Source organism: Anser cygnoides, chromosome 11 (assembly GCF_040182565.1).
Source record: "Anser cygnoides isolate HZ-2024a breed goose chromosome 11, Taihu_goose_T2T_genome, whole genome shotgun sequence".
NCBI classification, from domain to species: Eukaryota; Metazoa; Chordata; class Aves; order Anseriformes; family Anatidae; genus Anser; species Anser cygnoides.
In genome coordinates, this window is record NC_089883.1 from 13,031,374 (window position 1) to 13,047,134 (window position 15,761).

General features: G+C 54.5%; 1 protein-coding gene across 5 annotated transcripts in view; it reads left to right on the forward strand.

Moving 5' to 3' along the window:
- Positions 1-15,761, forward strand: part of SEMA7A (semaphorin 7A (JohnMiltonHagen blood group)) — a 35,243-nt gene that overhangs the window by 3,286 nt on the left and 16,196 nt on the right. The window contains exons 2-4 of one of the 5 annotated variants that reach the window (XM_067003907.1): positions 671-717; positions 1,838-1,955; positions 2,489-3,475. In XM_067003907.1, the coding sequence (XP_066860008.1) occupies positions 3,460-3,475 (16 nt within the window). In that variant the 5' untranslated portion in view covers positions 671-717; positions 1,838-1,955; positions 2,489-3,459. Of the gene's footprint in view, positions 1-670; positions 718-1,837; positions 3,476-7,411; positions 8,315-15,761 lie in introns of those variants that run through there. The other 4 variants (XM_067003906.1, XM_067003905.1, XM_067003904.1 and 1 more) reach the window with 4 other exon arrangements.

Consider the following 15,761-nt stretch of genomic DNA (forward strand, 5'->3'; position numbering starts at 1 on the left):
ACTGCTCCCAGAGCTCTTGTGTCCTTGGGAAACGCAGTGGTCTTAGGTTTGGGTTCACTGCTTGCCCCGGTCTCCTGACTTAGTGGTGCTGAGTCTTATTTAAGTGCTGTGCTGGGAGCTGGAGGACTGACTGCCAGAACATCCCCGCTCGCCATGGGTGTCTGCTGAGCTGGGGAGCGCCATCCTCTGCTCCCCACATCCAGATGCGGTGTGGGGTGCGCACCTTGGCCCCCTGCTACAGTCTGACACGCCAGCTGAGACCATTGCTGAAGGTGACATTCTCCAGCGCTGCTTTGCCCAGGATGCAGCATCTCGTGCAGGCTTTGCTAGGGAGGGAATAACCTTGGGCAGCCAGGCAGGAAACATCCACGTCGTGAACGGCAGCAGGAAACTTCTGTCAAAGCCCTTGCCTATGGGCTTGCTTTATTTGCAAAGGGCTTGGTGGTTTCCTGGCTGGTTTCGGCTTTGTTCTTGTGGGGAATGCTGAAGAATCGGGAAACACAGAGTTGTTTTTGGTTTCTCTTCTTGTTAGCTTTGTGCCGCTGGGGGAGCTCAACAGTCTCACCGAGGAGGCCAAGGCAAAGGGAAGAGGGGCGGCAGGAATTGCTGACTGCCACGAGCTGTGGGACTTCCTTGGCAGTAACGAAATCTTGGTCTCGTTCTTCCTCAGGCAGGCTTTCCGGGAACGCGATGATCGGAGCGCTGGTCAGGAGTCAGGTAAGAGTCAGGACGGGCGATATGGCCCAGCTGGCCCAGCAGCGTGTGTCCTGTGAGTAGGGGGGACTCAGCCCCTTTCCTAGCACAAGACAACGTTCTTCTTTAGGAACGGCAGGAGGGGACCTCTGTGGCTGTAATCACCCAAGCATCTTTTTAGGGAACTGTACTTGGTGCAGATGAAGACCCTGTGATGCTTACTGGGAAACAGCACAGTAAAACATTTGAGTTTCAAAGGCCACTGGTTCTATTTTAGCTCGGTGGAAGCAGAAGTATACTGAAAACGTCACACCATGAAATGTATTTGAAATGTATTTCCTAATATTTACTTCTGTAATTATAAACATTCTAATTTATAGATAGAAAGGTTTACAAATAGCCCTCAGACGTCATGCGTGCAGTTCTAGTTCTGCTTTGGGAGGTCGCTCGTAATTGGATTACAGTAAACAACAAGTGAAGTTCAAAGGGAAGAAGATAAACATTCCCTGAGCCATCCTTTGAGGCCAAGGTGCTGGCCGAGCTACTGGCTTTGAAATTGAAGCTTCCTGGCTCGTCTGTTTGAACTGAACCTGGAAACTTAAAAAACAAACAAAAACCTTAGTAGTAGTGATAATAATATAAAAAAGAATCCCTGTTAGGGGGAGCCCAGGGACTGGGGGGAGTGTTTCTGTCCACACGGTCTTTGTGGCTGACTTCTGGGTGTTCCAGGCTGTCAGTAAGCAGAACGGTTGTCCTGAAGTAATTTTGAGACATCTTTTTCCCTTTCACTGAAACAAACACGCTCCTGATTTAAAAGCATGATCCGCTCGGTTCTGCAGGGCGCATTAGCTCAGGTATTGAGTTTGAGGGAGAAGCTGGAGAGCGATGGAACCCCTCTCCAGGGGTGATAAAAGCATCAAATGGGTTGTGCAGGAGCAGAGCCAGAATTCCCTGACTTCCTGCAATGCCAATAACACAAGTTGCCAAAAAACCCCACTTGAGAGCAGATTGAGCAAAGAAAGGCCCACCTCTAGTAGATTTTCCAGCATCCACTGGTCCCAGGCTCAGAGGCTTTTAGAGCCAGAAATGGGGGTGTAAATAACTAACAGGCCCCGCTGAACTGTTCTTTTCTCTTTGAACGCAGAAGCTGGTAGCTCCCACGTCACCCTGCAGCAAGGAGTCCTGCAGTTTAGCCGCAGGTTGTGCGAAGATCTGACCCAAGAGGGCACTCAGCAAGTGGAAGGAGGAAATGAGGTGCACAGGTAACTGCTTGCATGTCAGACTCAAGGGGTGGTGGTGCTGTGGCAGTGGTAAAGCTCTGAGGCTGGATATTTGGGTGCCTGGAAACAGCCTGGAATTGTTGTGGGCACTGAAGTGGCAACAGGTGATAAGGGGAGCTGGGCACTTGAGAAGAAAATTGCCATTGAATCTGTAAAGGAGATACTGTTGCTAATGACAGCAGAGCTCTGTAATCCCTCAGCAACGCTCAGCGTGCTACCTTGACATCCTGCAGAGCAGACTTCAAACCGTTTGCTTCTGTGTTAATTGGGTTGTTTGCCTACGGCCCAGTTCCAGGGAAGAGGAGGAGGCTGGCCGTCCTGTCCCTGGAGGATTCCTTACTGGGGCGCAGCTCCCTCTGATTAAATGTTTCAAAAATGCTTCCCAAAGGATCTTCGTTATGCGTAATTTGATCATCCCGTGGATCCTGCCAGCTGGTGTCGGGCTGGGCAATCAGATGTCTGTTTATTCTTCCTCCACCTCATTTTCTTACTCTTCTCTTCCTTCCTTCCCAAAGGCTGTGACTTGGTCACTTAGGGCTTCCTCCAGTTGCTTTCCCAAATGAGCTGTGTGGGAACATCGTGGAGTTGTAACAGCCAGGAAGCAGGTGATGGGCACACATCCTACGCAAGGCAGGGCAGATGGGAAGCAGGAAGACAGGGGAGCTCTTCCCTTTGACAACCTTTGACAGGTCACAGGGAAAAAAAGTCAAAAAGGTCGAGCTCATGGTGAGATCCTGAGCTGTTCCCACTCTCCTGCTGGAAGAGATGGTGGATCTGGAGAGAGAAACCAGAGCATCTGTGGTGCCGAGCCTTTGTGCGACCAGACAGGCTCTGAGTTTAGAGCCAAAGACAGTGCTGAACTGCTGACTACCTTCTGCATCGTTTGGCCCAGGGTCCTCGAGCAGAGGCCAAGATAGGAAGGAGGATCGGGGGAGGCAGAACATCTCAGACATCTCTCAGTTCCTGGCAAGACAGAAATAAGTGCTTAAAAGTACTTGAACACCAGGTCCACTTAATATCCTTAAATTAGTTTTCTTTCCTGAGCAGCCTGCACATCCTGCGTGTCTGGCCAGCTTGTAAGAGACTCTCTTGGTGTTTTTTCCCCAGCAGTAGTTTGAAGTGACTTCCTGGGGGCCAGGTGATTTGCATTGATTCCCCAGAGAAAAACAGACTAAAACCCCAACCCAATTATGGCAGGGGCTGGGAGAGCAGATTGTGGAGCGGGAATCTTAACTTGTGGATAACTAAGAGGACTCTGGGGGTCTAATAGGGCTGATAAAGGGCTCTGCTAAGCTCGTGTATGGGGCGGTGGGTGTCAGACCCTTAGGACAGACCCTTTCAAAGCAGAAGTGGGAACTGGAATTGCTAAGGAGTCTGCTTGCCAAGTGCTGAAACACAGCCATTCCTGCAGGAGAGCACGACACAATGCTGCCCTGAAATCCAGGCTCTTCCAGGAAGCAGAGGAGCACAGCGTCCAAAAAAAGAAATGCCAGGAGTTCCAGGTAAGCCAAACGGTCTGGCCTGCAGGGCCCTCGCAGGCAGACAGAGCTGGCACGCTGTGCAACGTTAATACATCAATATGCAGCTCTCGTGGTGGAATTGCAGCAGATCAATCTCACCAAAGCAACTTGTTTGTTCTTTTTGTTTTAATTCCCTTCCAAATGGGAAGGATCATGCACTGCGTCAAAAGATGTGATTCTCCCACTGTATTCGGCGTTGGTGCAGCCTCACCTTGAATATTGTGTGCAGTTCTGGGCTCCAAGATAGAAAGGATGGAAGCATCCTTTTTAAAAGTACCGTCCTTCCAAGGTGGTCCTTGGAAGCATCCAGAAGAGGGCAACAGAACTGGTAAAAGGGCTGGGGTGTTGTCAGCCTTGGACAATGCCCTCACGAATCTGCTTTAATGTTTGGTTAGCCTGACATGTTCAGGCAGTTGGACCCGCTGCTCTCTGAAAGTCCCTTCCAGCTGAACTATTCGAAGGTCTATTAACCGCCTAAAACCACTTCTGAGGGGCGTGCACAATCTTGGCAATCTGAGCAGGAGATGTGTATCTTGCTGTTTTGCTTGCTTTCCTGCTTCATCAGCAGCTCACTGAGCTGCTCGTCAACAGCACTGCTTGTTAAAGTGATGGGCATCACGTTGGGACACATCTGCCAGACAAATGGCTGCCTTTTAGTGACAAGGCTGAGGTGTGCTTTGGGGTCATGTGGAGCTGAGTTAATTTGTGCCCATTCCTGAGGCAAGACCTCTGCAAGCTGCTGGGTCAGTGAGTAGTGTCGTGAAGCACTGGCCTGGGATGAGCCACTGGGATTTCTTCAGCAAGGGGCCCCATGCTGCAGAAGGGAAAGCACCGAAGAAGGGACAAACCAGCTAGTTTTGTGGCTCTCTCCGAGGAGGTAAGTATGAGACCACTGTGCCGCAGGCTTCCCTTGGCAAGTCAAGGAGTAAATCTATTAGAGAAAAGCTGCCCAGGGGCACATGGCTCCTCCTCTGGCTGATTTTAAAGCCCCGAGGGTGGCACATGGGTTCTTCTCACCCCTTTGGTGACCCTTCCTAGGGCAGCAGATTACCGGGCTGTTGTTCAGCATCATGGCAGAACGGAGAGCTGGGGGTATACCACCTGGTTCAGTCCAGCTTCAAGAGATGGAGCTGAGCTTGCATCAAAACACTGTGCTGGAGAGGCTGAGGTCAGGGCTGCAGCTTTGGAAGGCGGTGGTTGAGGTTGCCCCGCTGGTGACCACTGCGGCTGTCTGCAAGGAATGTGAGTTGGAGGGTGGTTTGTATGTTTTGAAATCAGAATGTGGCAGCTTATTGATAAATGATCCACTTTACTGCTTTTCCATCTCGATTTATGCAAGAACTGCAAGTCCTGTAGGTCTGTGCCAAAAGAAACAGAGAGTGGAATTTCACTTTTTTCCTCTCAAATTCACTGCTTCTAAGTCTTCTTGCTCCCAAAGGTGAAATACAAGGGGTAAAACGTAGCAGCTCTGGTCTTCCAAGGCTCTGGAATGGTCATTTACACTTGTGTCCCAGCCTCATGGGGCATCAGCCCATCCTGCAGCAGGGTCTCTGTGCCAACACATGCAGATTAGCAGTCCCAATCTCTTCCAGGGAGGGAGTGTGGAAGCACATGCGTAAGCAGCGACTGTCCTGGTGAATGTCCTCAGCCCTTAGTGCCACGTTCGGAAAGATGCTCCTCTGCTCTTTTCTGAAGCTGTCACAGCTGATGACAGCCAGAGATCGAGATACGCCTGTTAGCTTTCTGGAAGAGAAGGCACAGCAGAGAGAAGATCTCGCCTGGTTTTCACGGGGATAAGCAGGTCTACGAGCTTGGCTGCTCCTCCATCCAGCCTCAAGCATGCAGCGTTGCTCCGTGCTGCTTCGTACCTCTCTGCAGGGCAGCTCTGCCCTGGGGTGACTTATTGGTGGGTTATTTTCTCAATGCATGGCACAGCGTGAGGCTGCTCCCTTCAGCCTCCAGATCTCATCTGTATGCTGTAACGTCCTGTGCAGCGACTGGGTGTTTGTGCATGTGAGTCAGGCTCACCCCAGCTGATCACAATCGTGCTGCTGCACCGAGGGTGCTTGCAGGGAGGAGGAGGAGGGATCCTGAAGAGAGCTGTAGCTCCTGGGGGGAGCAATAAATCGTTGGGGTGAACGCTCGGTTTTAATGAGGCCTGTTGATCTAAAGAGAGATGTAATCAGCATTTTGGGTGGGATGCTTGTGTGTGCTTACGTGTTCCACCACGTTTTTCTTTCCTTTGCTGTGGGCTCCTTTGCTGGCGAGCTGACCCACAGAGATGGCTCGGCAGCTTTGTGTTTAACCATGTGTGATCTCCTGCAGCCCAGGGGCTGAGGACAAGCACCCGACTGTGCTGACTGCTGGGGCTGACTGCTGTGCGTTGGAACTGGCCTGGCCTACCCCAAGACCTTTTTCCTGGGGATTTGTCAGCCTTCCCCTATCTCCAGGCGTGAAGCCCTGATAGTTAAGATCCAGCACAGCGATCCCACGTAACAGGAGCGTGCAGCAAGCTGTCTGCCGAGTTTCCTGCTCGGTGTGGGTGCTGCAGCATCAGTCTGAATCCAGGACCACAGCGCGGTCGCGCTCATGGGGTGGCTCAGCCGGTGGCACAGGAGATGGAGTGAACGTTTCCAAACTCGTGGGGGAGTTGGAAGCTGGATTTTATACACAGGAGCATTGTCTTTAGCTGTAGGTGGGGGGAAAAAAACCCTATAAGCTAACCATGCAGGGTACCAAGCTTTGTTAGTCAGAGGCAAGGCAAAGGGCAAAGCAAAGGATTTACAGCTCTAATAAGGCAGAAACTCGCCCAGTTCATCTCTGATCAGAACCCCTCTGTGTCACCACGTGGTGACTTTGTTGAGAGTGGGAGTTGAACGCCAGTCTCTCGGCCCACCAACTGTGTCGGGCCGTGAAAGACAAAGCAGATAATGTATGCAACTTTAATAGGGTAGCCTAAATTTGGGGTAGGTACAACATGCCAGCTCTCTGAGTTTATTAAGGAGCCAGCATGGGTTGTACGGCTTCGGCTGTTGGTTTATGAATGGTGCCCTGATGTTTCTCTTTCACTCCTGACTGTGTGAAAGAGCCTTAATGGATTACACATTTTTCAGCAAGCCTTCTCTGACCTTTACCGCAAGAAGGCAAGTGCGAAGGGCGGTTAGCACCTCTGGGGGCACCGGGGTGGGTAAAGAAATACCCGCTTCTGGGGCAGAGTGGGCAGTTGCTTCGGTGCGAGCAGCAGTGCAGAATGGTTCAAGGCTGGGAATCACCATGTCCAAAAGTGAAAAACCAGAGATGATGTGTGCGTTATCACGCTGTAATTACCCAAGCAGATATTTGGTTAAAGAAAGAGCTGAAACCCCATGCTTCGGCTTGGAGGGAAATTCCTGTGGGTCCTTACAAATTCACAAGCAGCTGGCTCATTAATTTTTTTTGCTTCCTTCAAAATGCCCCCTCGCACTGCCACTGTTCATCTCCGTCAGGTGCGGAGCGGCCCTGGGTCTAGCTTCAATACGGACTTTGAAGAGCACAGCTGCATCTCTCAGCCCTGCGAGTTCCCCACGGGGCTCTCCTATTCTGGTCACGTCCGACCTTGCTTTCCTTGTGCGTAATTCCCTGCTCTTCTCATTAACAAACCTCGCAGCGCTCCACAAAGGCTGTCAGCCCTTGCTGGCCTCCTGATGGCGAGAGGAGGTCTGGCAGAGCAAAGTGACTTCCCAAAGGCCGCGCCGCAGCCCTGCGGCAGGCTGGCCCCACAAGGTGTGCTTGGCATCTCCTCCTTTCAGAGAAGGGAAGCGGAGCGGAAGTCAGGGCAGGGTCTTAGGGAAGGGAATATGTACTCACCGCGGCTCGTAAGAGGATTTCATCCTCTCAGTCACTCCCACGCTCTCACCCATACACGCGTAAGCTCCGGGATGTGAGTTTGACTGGTTTAGCAAGGATCGCTGACACCGAGGGACACTGTCGTCGTGTCTCTGGTATTTGTGTCAGGAAGAATACCAGACCCGTGATGACAAATTTTAGGGTCATCTCGTGTGTCGTTAGGACTGATCCTTTGTTATTATCTTCTCATAGGGCTAGCAGCAAAAAGGCTGATGCGTGAGATCCGCTGCAGCCTCGCTGCATCCTCCCGCGGGTCGAGCAGGGCGCTCTGTCCGTGAGCTGCCCCTGCTGCGGTGTCAGAGCGCGGCTGTCCGGGCTCCTCGCGTCCCCTAAGTACGGGAGCAGCACCCTTTGTTAGCAGTGTTTGCACCCTTGGGGTCTGCTGTTGCTTCTCGTGCTTTCTCATACACGTATTTTCATTCTTACTTCATTTATACCAACTTCAACGTTCCTGCTCTTAATGTTCCTGCTATGAGCCTCTTCGCTTTCTGAGTTTACTGCAGGCTGTGGGCCAGCTGCAGCTTTTTCAAGAGGGCGATCGAAGCCGTCAGACTCCCACCTTTCCCTCCCAGAAGTGGGGCTGAAAGAAAGGAGGACCAAAAACTCCAGCAAAGCCTGAAGGTACCAGGGGCTGAGGATCCAGCACCAGCAAAGAGTCACTTAAAAAAATAAAAAGAAATTGAAAGGGCTTGCTCAGTCCTACAGTCCCCGCCTCCGCTGCCACTCATTGGCTCTTCTCCTCACTACCCACTCTATTGTATAAGGCAACCGATGCGGCTGTCAGCTTCACAAGCTCAGGATCTCAGCTCGCCGAATCGCTGAAAATGGGCAGCAGGTCCCTGGTCGCCCTCCTCGTGGCCCTGTGTGCCTGCCAGCTGGGGGTGCGGGCGGCGGGGCGCTCCAAGGTGAACCCCAGGATCATCACGGCTCCCCAAGGTGAGTCCTGCCCGAGACGCAGCACCGGCGTGCGCAGCTGCCGGCTGCTCCCCGCGCCGGCTTTTCCCCTCTTTGGAGGGCAGTCGGGCTTTTCTGAATTGCTTTTGTCTCTTTAGGGAGACTTCGGGCTCTCGCTGTAACGCCTGTGATCTCTGGAGGGGCTTCTGGTGTCCTTGATAGCTTTTGGTGAATTTTTACAGCTGCCTTCCTGCCAAATCCTTTCCTTTTTGTATTCTAAAAGCGTTTTCCTACAAGCTGGATATGTTAAAGGCTGTCAAAAAGCCCACATCCTGAAAAGGGCAGAGTAAGCATTTCCTCTAACTCACGGGGAGAAATGGAGAAGTGTATTTGCATGAAAGTTAAATTTCTAATTAATCCGACATGCTTACCCTGGTAGCTAGCCACACGTGAGTTCTGTGACTAAATATTTACAGAGGGTATCTATTCTCAGGGGCAAATATATCCAACGGCAGGGACACAGGAGGACGGGGCTATAATCTTACCAGAACTGAACAAAGAGCTGCTCTCAAGGAGGAGGCTTACGCGGAGAGCGCAGCCCGAGATCCATGCGTTGAAAAGAGCAGGCTAACGCTTGCTGGTTTTATCATGCGTCTTCCCGGCTCTTTGAGGAATACCCTCCAGGGAGGCTTTAACAAAAGACCCTGTCTTGTCCCCGGCGGTTATGGTGTTTGTCTAACCCTGGGGCTGAGCTGAGCTGCAGATCTCATGCTGCTCTGCAGTACAACAGCTCCTCTGTGCGCAGAGAACTTCAGAGGACGTGGATTTTCTGTGGTTTCTTCTGGACCATCTGTTATTCTTCTGCCGGGAGCCGCTTGGGCTCGTTTCTGCCTGGGATGAGGGGCCAGGAGCAGAGGGAAGGGCCGGGGGTGTGCGAGCAGAGGTGGCATCTAGCTGTCAAACCTCATGCTGGAAGGGAGAGTGGCTAAAGGTTGCCATTAGTAACGCCTCATTAATTTCATTCCTGGGTAAATGAAGCGGGTACAAAGAAATTGGTACAGAAGTGGGAGAGGAGCCGGAGGATGGGGTCACGCGTTTCTCGGTAGGAACTTCCCCTGCCCCGCTTAAGGGAAAGGAAAAGTTGCGTCGCTGTTGGGTGCTGGGGTTGGAAACGGCTGTCCTGGGGTAAAAGTGGTCTGGGGGGGGGAAGCGGGCTCGAGGGGTTGCCTTTCCACCTGTTCTGTGTGCTGCTCTTGGCGTGCGCACGCGATACACTCATTTGGCCTTTCCGAGCATCTGTGTCAGATGGTGGCTTCCCTGACATTAAACGCAGCGAGGAGCTGGCGCCGAGGAACACCAAAGCCAATTAGCGCTGGGATGCTTCCCTCAGAAGGGATCAGCTTGTGCTTTTCTCTGTTTTTTTCTTTTTCTTTTTGTGAAAAAGCTAAACTGGGACACGATTTCAATTAGGGAGCTAGCAGGGGCAGCTGCGCGGCACGCTTGCTGAGAGTCACTCGTGGGTCTCGTGTAACGGATCGGGTTGTGCTCGGCGTCACCTCTGCCCTTTGGGAAGCGGGTCTGCGCGGGGTGAGGCTGGAACGTGGCTCAGGGCGGGAGGAGAAGTGGTACAGAGGGACAGCGGGGGTGTGATGGAGCCCTCTTCAACTTCCCCAGTGCTCCAAACCCGGTGAAAGGCAAGCGCGGCGCCGTTATGGTGAATAACCTGCAGGTCAGCACGCTGGCGGTGGGGCTGGTGCCGTTGTAGGGTTTGGTTTCCAGGTCGAGCCCCGGGACCAGGTGGAGCAGGGCAGCAGTCGGGCTCCTCGTGGCTCGCCCTGGCTGTTCGTGCTGGGGCTGGTGTGCTCCGAGCGGTGCAGTGCTGGCCTCAGCCCTGGGCTCTGCAGGAGCTGGCGGCTCTTCACGTAATTCAATTTCTTACACGCCACAGCCCAGCACTAGCACCAGGTATGGCAGTTCCAAAGACACCCAGAGATGTCACAGCCCTGCAGGAAGACGGAGAAATACCCTCCTGGCGCTGGCCTGAGCCCAGCCCTTTCCAGGAGGGGAGGGTAAGTGTGCAGCATCCCTCCCCGGGCTGCTGCTCTGGGGGAGAGAAGGAAAGTGGCGCTGGGAGAAGCTGCAGCTGCCCTTTCCTCTCTCAGCCCCTGCCCTGTCCCCTTGTCGCCACCCTGCCAGGTTTGGGGAGATCCCTGGCCCTGCTTCAGGCAGCCAAAGCCACTCTGCTGTTTCACCCCCCGGTCCTTCGTTGTCTGATTGCCGTGGAAGAACTAGGTGAGGTGACATTGTGTGCTGTCAGCAGAAAAAAAAGGCTGCTGGCTTAGGTGGTACAACCCAGAGCTCCGCTCTGAAGACAAAGAAACCGAGTTGGCCTGCCTCGGTGTCGGGAACGGCTCGGCCTTAAGTGATTCTGCAGTCCTGGGGACTTGGACTTGCATCACTGGGACGTGGCTGGAACAAAGTGTTCTGCAGGTCTGCCTTTATCTCTCCTGGAGTGCACTGCACATAAACCCAGCCCCGAGGCTCAGACAGGGCGCCTGCTCTGCCTTTATTTTTCGTTCCTGACTCCGTAACGCAGTGCAGGATGGGGCGAGGAAGGGGCATGTTTTCCCAAACAGCAGCATTTAGCCCCAAAGGCCGTGGGGAAGGAGCTCTGGAGCTCTGGCAGCAGCCCGCACAGGTGGCTGGCTCCCATGTAACGCTGGTTAAGCAGTTCTTTGAAAGCACGTCTGACTCTGCAGGATTTCTTCCTCTTAGGGAGAAGGCAGAGCAAAGGGCTGAGGTCAGCTCCTGACCAGGGGTCATGTCTAAAGTACTTAAGATCCCTTTTTCTGCTGGGGAGTTTGTCGCCTTCCCCTTCGCAGCTGACCCGGCACGCCTGGGCTGGGGTCTCCGGTGCCAAGTTCCCGATCCGCTGAGATCTGTGGGGTGGGAGCGAGTGGGGCCGTAGAGCCTGGGCTGCTACAGAGACAGGCGTATCAGGCGAGAGCACGGTGTGCAAGGTTATATTTCCTTCTGTTTGTCCTCCCTGTTTCCCTAACTAAACACTGGCCAGCTGGGCTTTGTTTGGAGAGGTGCACGCAGCTCCCACGCCGAGCTTCTGCACGCCAGCCCCGATAGCGCCGCTGTCCCGATCCCTCTGCAGAGACGCGGGCTGGGCAGAGCTCTCCGGGTGACAAACCCTGGACGGAGCATGGAGGTGGCACCCCAGGCTGGCTGGCTGCTGACCGGAAAGTCACCGAGCATTGGGAGAGCCGAGGAGCGCAGCGAGGCGCCCGAGGGCAGGGGCAGCCAGCTCCTCTCACCAGGCGGTTTTGCAGCACGGGAATCATTTTTAGCCACCGCCACTCTTCAGACTGCCGTGTCCTGGCTTACCCCTGCGTGCGTAGACCTGAGACAAACTCACAGCCCTTTTCTGGCTCCCTGCTGCGGTCACACCTTGGGGTAGGATGGAGGCTGACGGTTTGATTTTCCCCCAGTGATTGACAGACGCGGCTAACGGGGGTTTCAGGGCTGGAGGGTTTAGAGCTGTTCTGTTCGCAGGAGACAAACAGGTTTTGCAGGGCAAAAGGAAGATCGTACCATTGACCCTTGGCTGCCTCATCCAAGTTGAGCAGGCTGGAGCCGGTTCAGGGGGAGTCAAATTAGAGTTCCCGGAAAAACCCCGCGCTGCCCCTAGTCCGGAGGCTTTGCCAAGCCTCAGCTCAGTGGGCTGGGAGGAACGCTGCCAGCAGCGAGTGCCCCTGCCTCCAGGAGCTCTTCCAGGAGCTCTTCATGCCTCCTTGTGCCTGGCGCTGCCTTCAGCTAGCGAAGGAAGGTAAGAGCTGACGGGGGACGGAGGTAAGAGGAGAGATGGCGGTGCCACCACCAGCTTCTGCTCCGTGGTGGCACCGTTTTTGCAGGTGCCACGGTCCCAAGAGTGTGAAACATCTTGCAGGGTACTTCTACGCGAAGCTCTCGCAGCATCAACATTTCCAGGAGAAAGCTTCTCACTTTCCCAGCAGTGCTATTTTCTGCAGCCGGCTCGTTTTCACAGGCTGGGTGATGCTGGTATCATAAAATGTTGGTTGAAAATATTTTTTGCTCTGCGCAGATTGAAAAAAGACAAACAAACCAAACAAACCGAGCGAGTGAATCACAGCCACCTCCTGTTACAAGAGCGTGACACAAAACCAGCAGACATGGGCAAACTAATAAAAAAAAAAAAAAAAGTTGTGGCTGCCTCGCTGCAACGCTCGGGGCTGGGCCAGAGCCAGATCCGCAGCGCTGTGCCAGCCCTCGGGCACGGCCCTGGGCAGAGCTGGGGAAAATGGGGCTGGGAACACTTCGTAGGTGATGTAGTCCAGCTCGGTGCCCTAAGGCAGGCCAAACTAAATATAAACTTCAATACACAATGCTTTTTAAAGAAGCAGAAGGGCTGGAAGGAGGAAATTGTGCATTGTGCAGCTCTGTCCTGCTGAGCTGCAGCCTCTGGAGCGGAGCTATTCCTGGGTGCCCCAAAAATAGGACTTGTTCCTCCTGTTCCTCATCTTCCCGTTCTGCCTTGCCGTGCCAGCTCCACCCGGCGTGCCTGTGTCCGGTGTGTGCTGGGAGGCAGGAGGAATGCTGTAAGGCTTACAAACACCTCCTGCAATCTCCGCGAGTTTCAGAGCAGCTCCGGTATGGAGCAAGGGGCTCTGTGCCCCTAATAAACCTCATTCAACCCTTAGCAGAGCTCTGGTTCTCTACTGCTGTAACTACCCAGCCCCAAACCTGAACCCTGTTGTCTCGGCAGCCCCCAGCAGCTCTGACTCTGCTTAGTCTGGAGTGAATTGTTTGCCTGCGTTGGCTGCGGAGAGGAGCAGGTGCCACGGGCTCGAGGAGCCGTGGGAGTTTCCGCGGTGAATGCGGGGATGTTTGCAGGCAGACACAACAGCCGGGGGGTTGCTCACACTGGGAAAGGGTTGGAAGGGTTGGGAAGTCTGACCGGGGTCCGGATGCCTGGGCAGCTTTTGCAAGCTAGCAGTGGCTTGCTTTCCAAATCTGACTCATGCAGCCAAAGATGGGCAGGGAAGAGGGGATGTGGTGTGTGTTGGGGACGGCAGGAAGGGGATGCTTGAAGGTCTGTGTAGCCTTCCCTGCCCGAAGCCAGAAGGATTGGGAAGCCTGCAGCAGGGATGCAGAGAGCACGGCAGGGCCCTCCTCTGCTGGCTCAAGTCCCTTTGCTACGTGTGTTACCTTGTCTGCTTCGTGTAGGGAACTGGAACTTCGTCCTTGCCTCGGAGCCGCACATCTCTCCCCGCTCCGTGAAGCTGGCGCCCTGCAGAGGCTGGGCGGGAGCAGCCCGTGCCCACCTCCCGGCCCCGGGCAGGGGCTGGCAGTGGAGGGCTCGCAGCCCGAAGGATGCTCGGCTGCTGCAGGCTGTGCTGCTGTCGGCGGGGAGATGGCTGCCAGTTAGGGTAATAGGGAAAGCGGGGTTTGTGCACAGAGGTGCTCGCGGCAGTTTTGATCCTGGGAGGCTTTTTATGAGAAGCCACCCTCTGGAAGTTGATTTGCTTGCTAGGAGGGGCAGCCGCACTCCGCAGATAGCTCTCCTGCTAAAAACGTCCTTTTGTCCTGGGTTTTCCAGGGGCCGTACGACGAAACGCCGTAATCACAGGCTGAGGCTCCCCCGGCTTCCAGCGGAACACGGCGCAGCTCGGGCCTGTTATTACGGAGAGCAGCTTTCGGAAGGGAACAAAACCTGGCTCTAAATTTAGCACCCCCAGTCGGTGGGGTGCAGCCTGCGGCTCGCTCGGGGCTGGCAGGGAAAACGTACCTGCGAGATGACAGCCCTGGCTACGAGCTGCCTCCTGGGGCACCTGGGAAGTCAGATCTGCTCTGGACTCATCTTGCAGAGGCACGGTGCTGCATAATTTTGGGAGGGGGGACATGCAGAAGGGGCCAGGGCATGTTGGTAACGTGTTAGCGTGCCTCCTTCCTGCTGCCTGAGCGTAGAAAGCACCGCAGTGCCTGTCATACAGTCATTTTGCGTTTAATTAGGAGAAACCTGCCTTTCCTGGAGCGCCAAACACTGGCTCGAGGCTTCAGAGGGCTGTGCGGTGCTGCCTGCGCTCGCAAAATCCTGGCTGATGGCAGGAGCTTTGAATTCAGGGCTCGTTTCTTCTGGCCGCAGGTTAGGAGGCTTTTCTCCTTTGTTGCTCGCTGAGGGGGCGTTCGGGACCGACGTCTGCTCTGGCTGCAGCTTGGCAGCCCCTTGCAGAGGAAATAAAGGCTGTGCAGCTCACAGAAAGGCTTTGGAGCAGGCGTGCCCGTGCCCAGCAGCTGCATTACCAAGCGGAGAGGTTTTTCTCTTTCTTCCTGCCCTGGCTCACCCCTGTGCTGAATAGCACTGCCAGGGCGCTCCAGAGCTTACCAGAAAGAGTGGAAATCATTAATCTGCCAGAACGCTTCGTGTCTTTGATGCCATTTTAAGAAAGCACGTTTGTCTGGCTTGGCTGTGCTCTCTGAGCTCGAGCCTTTCCCCTGCGTTAGCGCAGCCCTTCCGGGCACGTCGGGCCGTGCAGGGGCTGAGAGCCTGAGCAGGAACAAAGCACTCGATGACATATCCCCGATAACGCCGGCTGAATTGTTTCCTCTGCTCTGGAGCGTTTTGCTCTCGATGGCACGAACATCCCACGATTGCAGGGGCTTCAGGAGCGGCCGGGGAGGAAGCCAAAGAGAAGGCAAGCAGCGGGGTTTGGTGGCAGCAGGGAACGTGGCTTGGCTTGGGGTGGCAAAGTCCCTCTGCAGAGAGGCAGAAAGACAGCGGGAGGTTTCTTGGCAGGTGATTAAATGGGGCTCGCCTGCAGGCTGTCTTGGGGGCGAGACAGGCTGAGAAATAGCAAGCAGCTGAACTCCGCCGCTCGCTTGCTGCAGACTTAAAAGAAGAAAGAGGAGCGAAACGCGTAAGGCGGGCAGGTGTGGTTTTGAGTACCGTGGGCTTCCCAGCCTCGCGTCTCCCCTCTGTGCTTTCACACCTCCTGTGGTGGCAACAGCGGCTTTCTGCAAGCGCCGTGACCCCTTTGTGCGTCCCCTCGATGCTCTTCTGCCTGCAGCGGGCTGCTTCTGCTGCCCGGTGCTGGGCTCGGTGCATTTCCAGCTGAAGGGCTGGTCACAGATGGAAAATAAAGAGAGCAGCCCCAGCACTCGCTCTCAGCTTGGGAGAGCTTTCAGTCCAGCTTTCAGGAACCAAACCACAGCAGTTCCTGCAGGATGGAGGGCATGGCAATGTTACCGTCAGGGCTTTTACAGCCCAGGCTGATGAGAAAGCACGTTGCTTCCATGGGGAAACCATTTACGCTATCCTTTTGGACACACCCTTGTTTTTTAGGATGCAGGAAGTGCATCCTGGGGAATGTGGCTGCAGCAAGGCAGCGCTGACCCCACCTGGCCAGGACCCTTACCTGGCCCACGAAGGTGCTGTCGTGCGGTCACGAAATGCTTCGGAGAT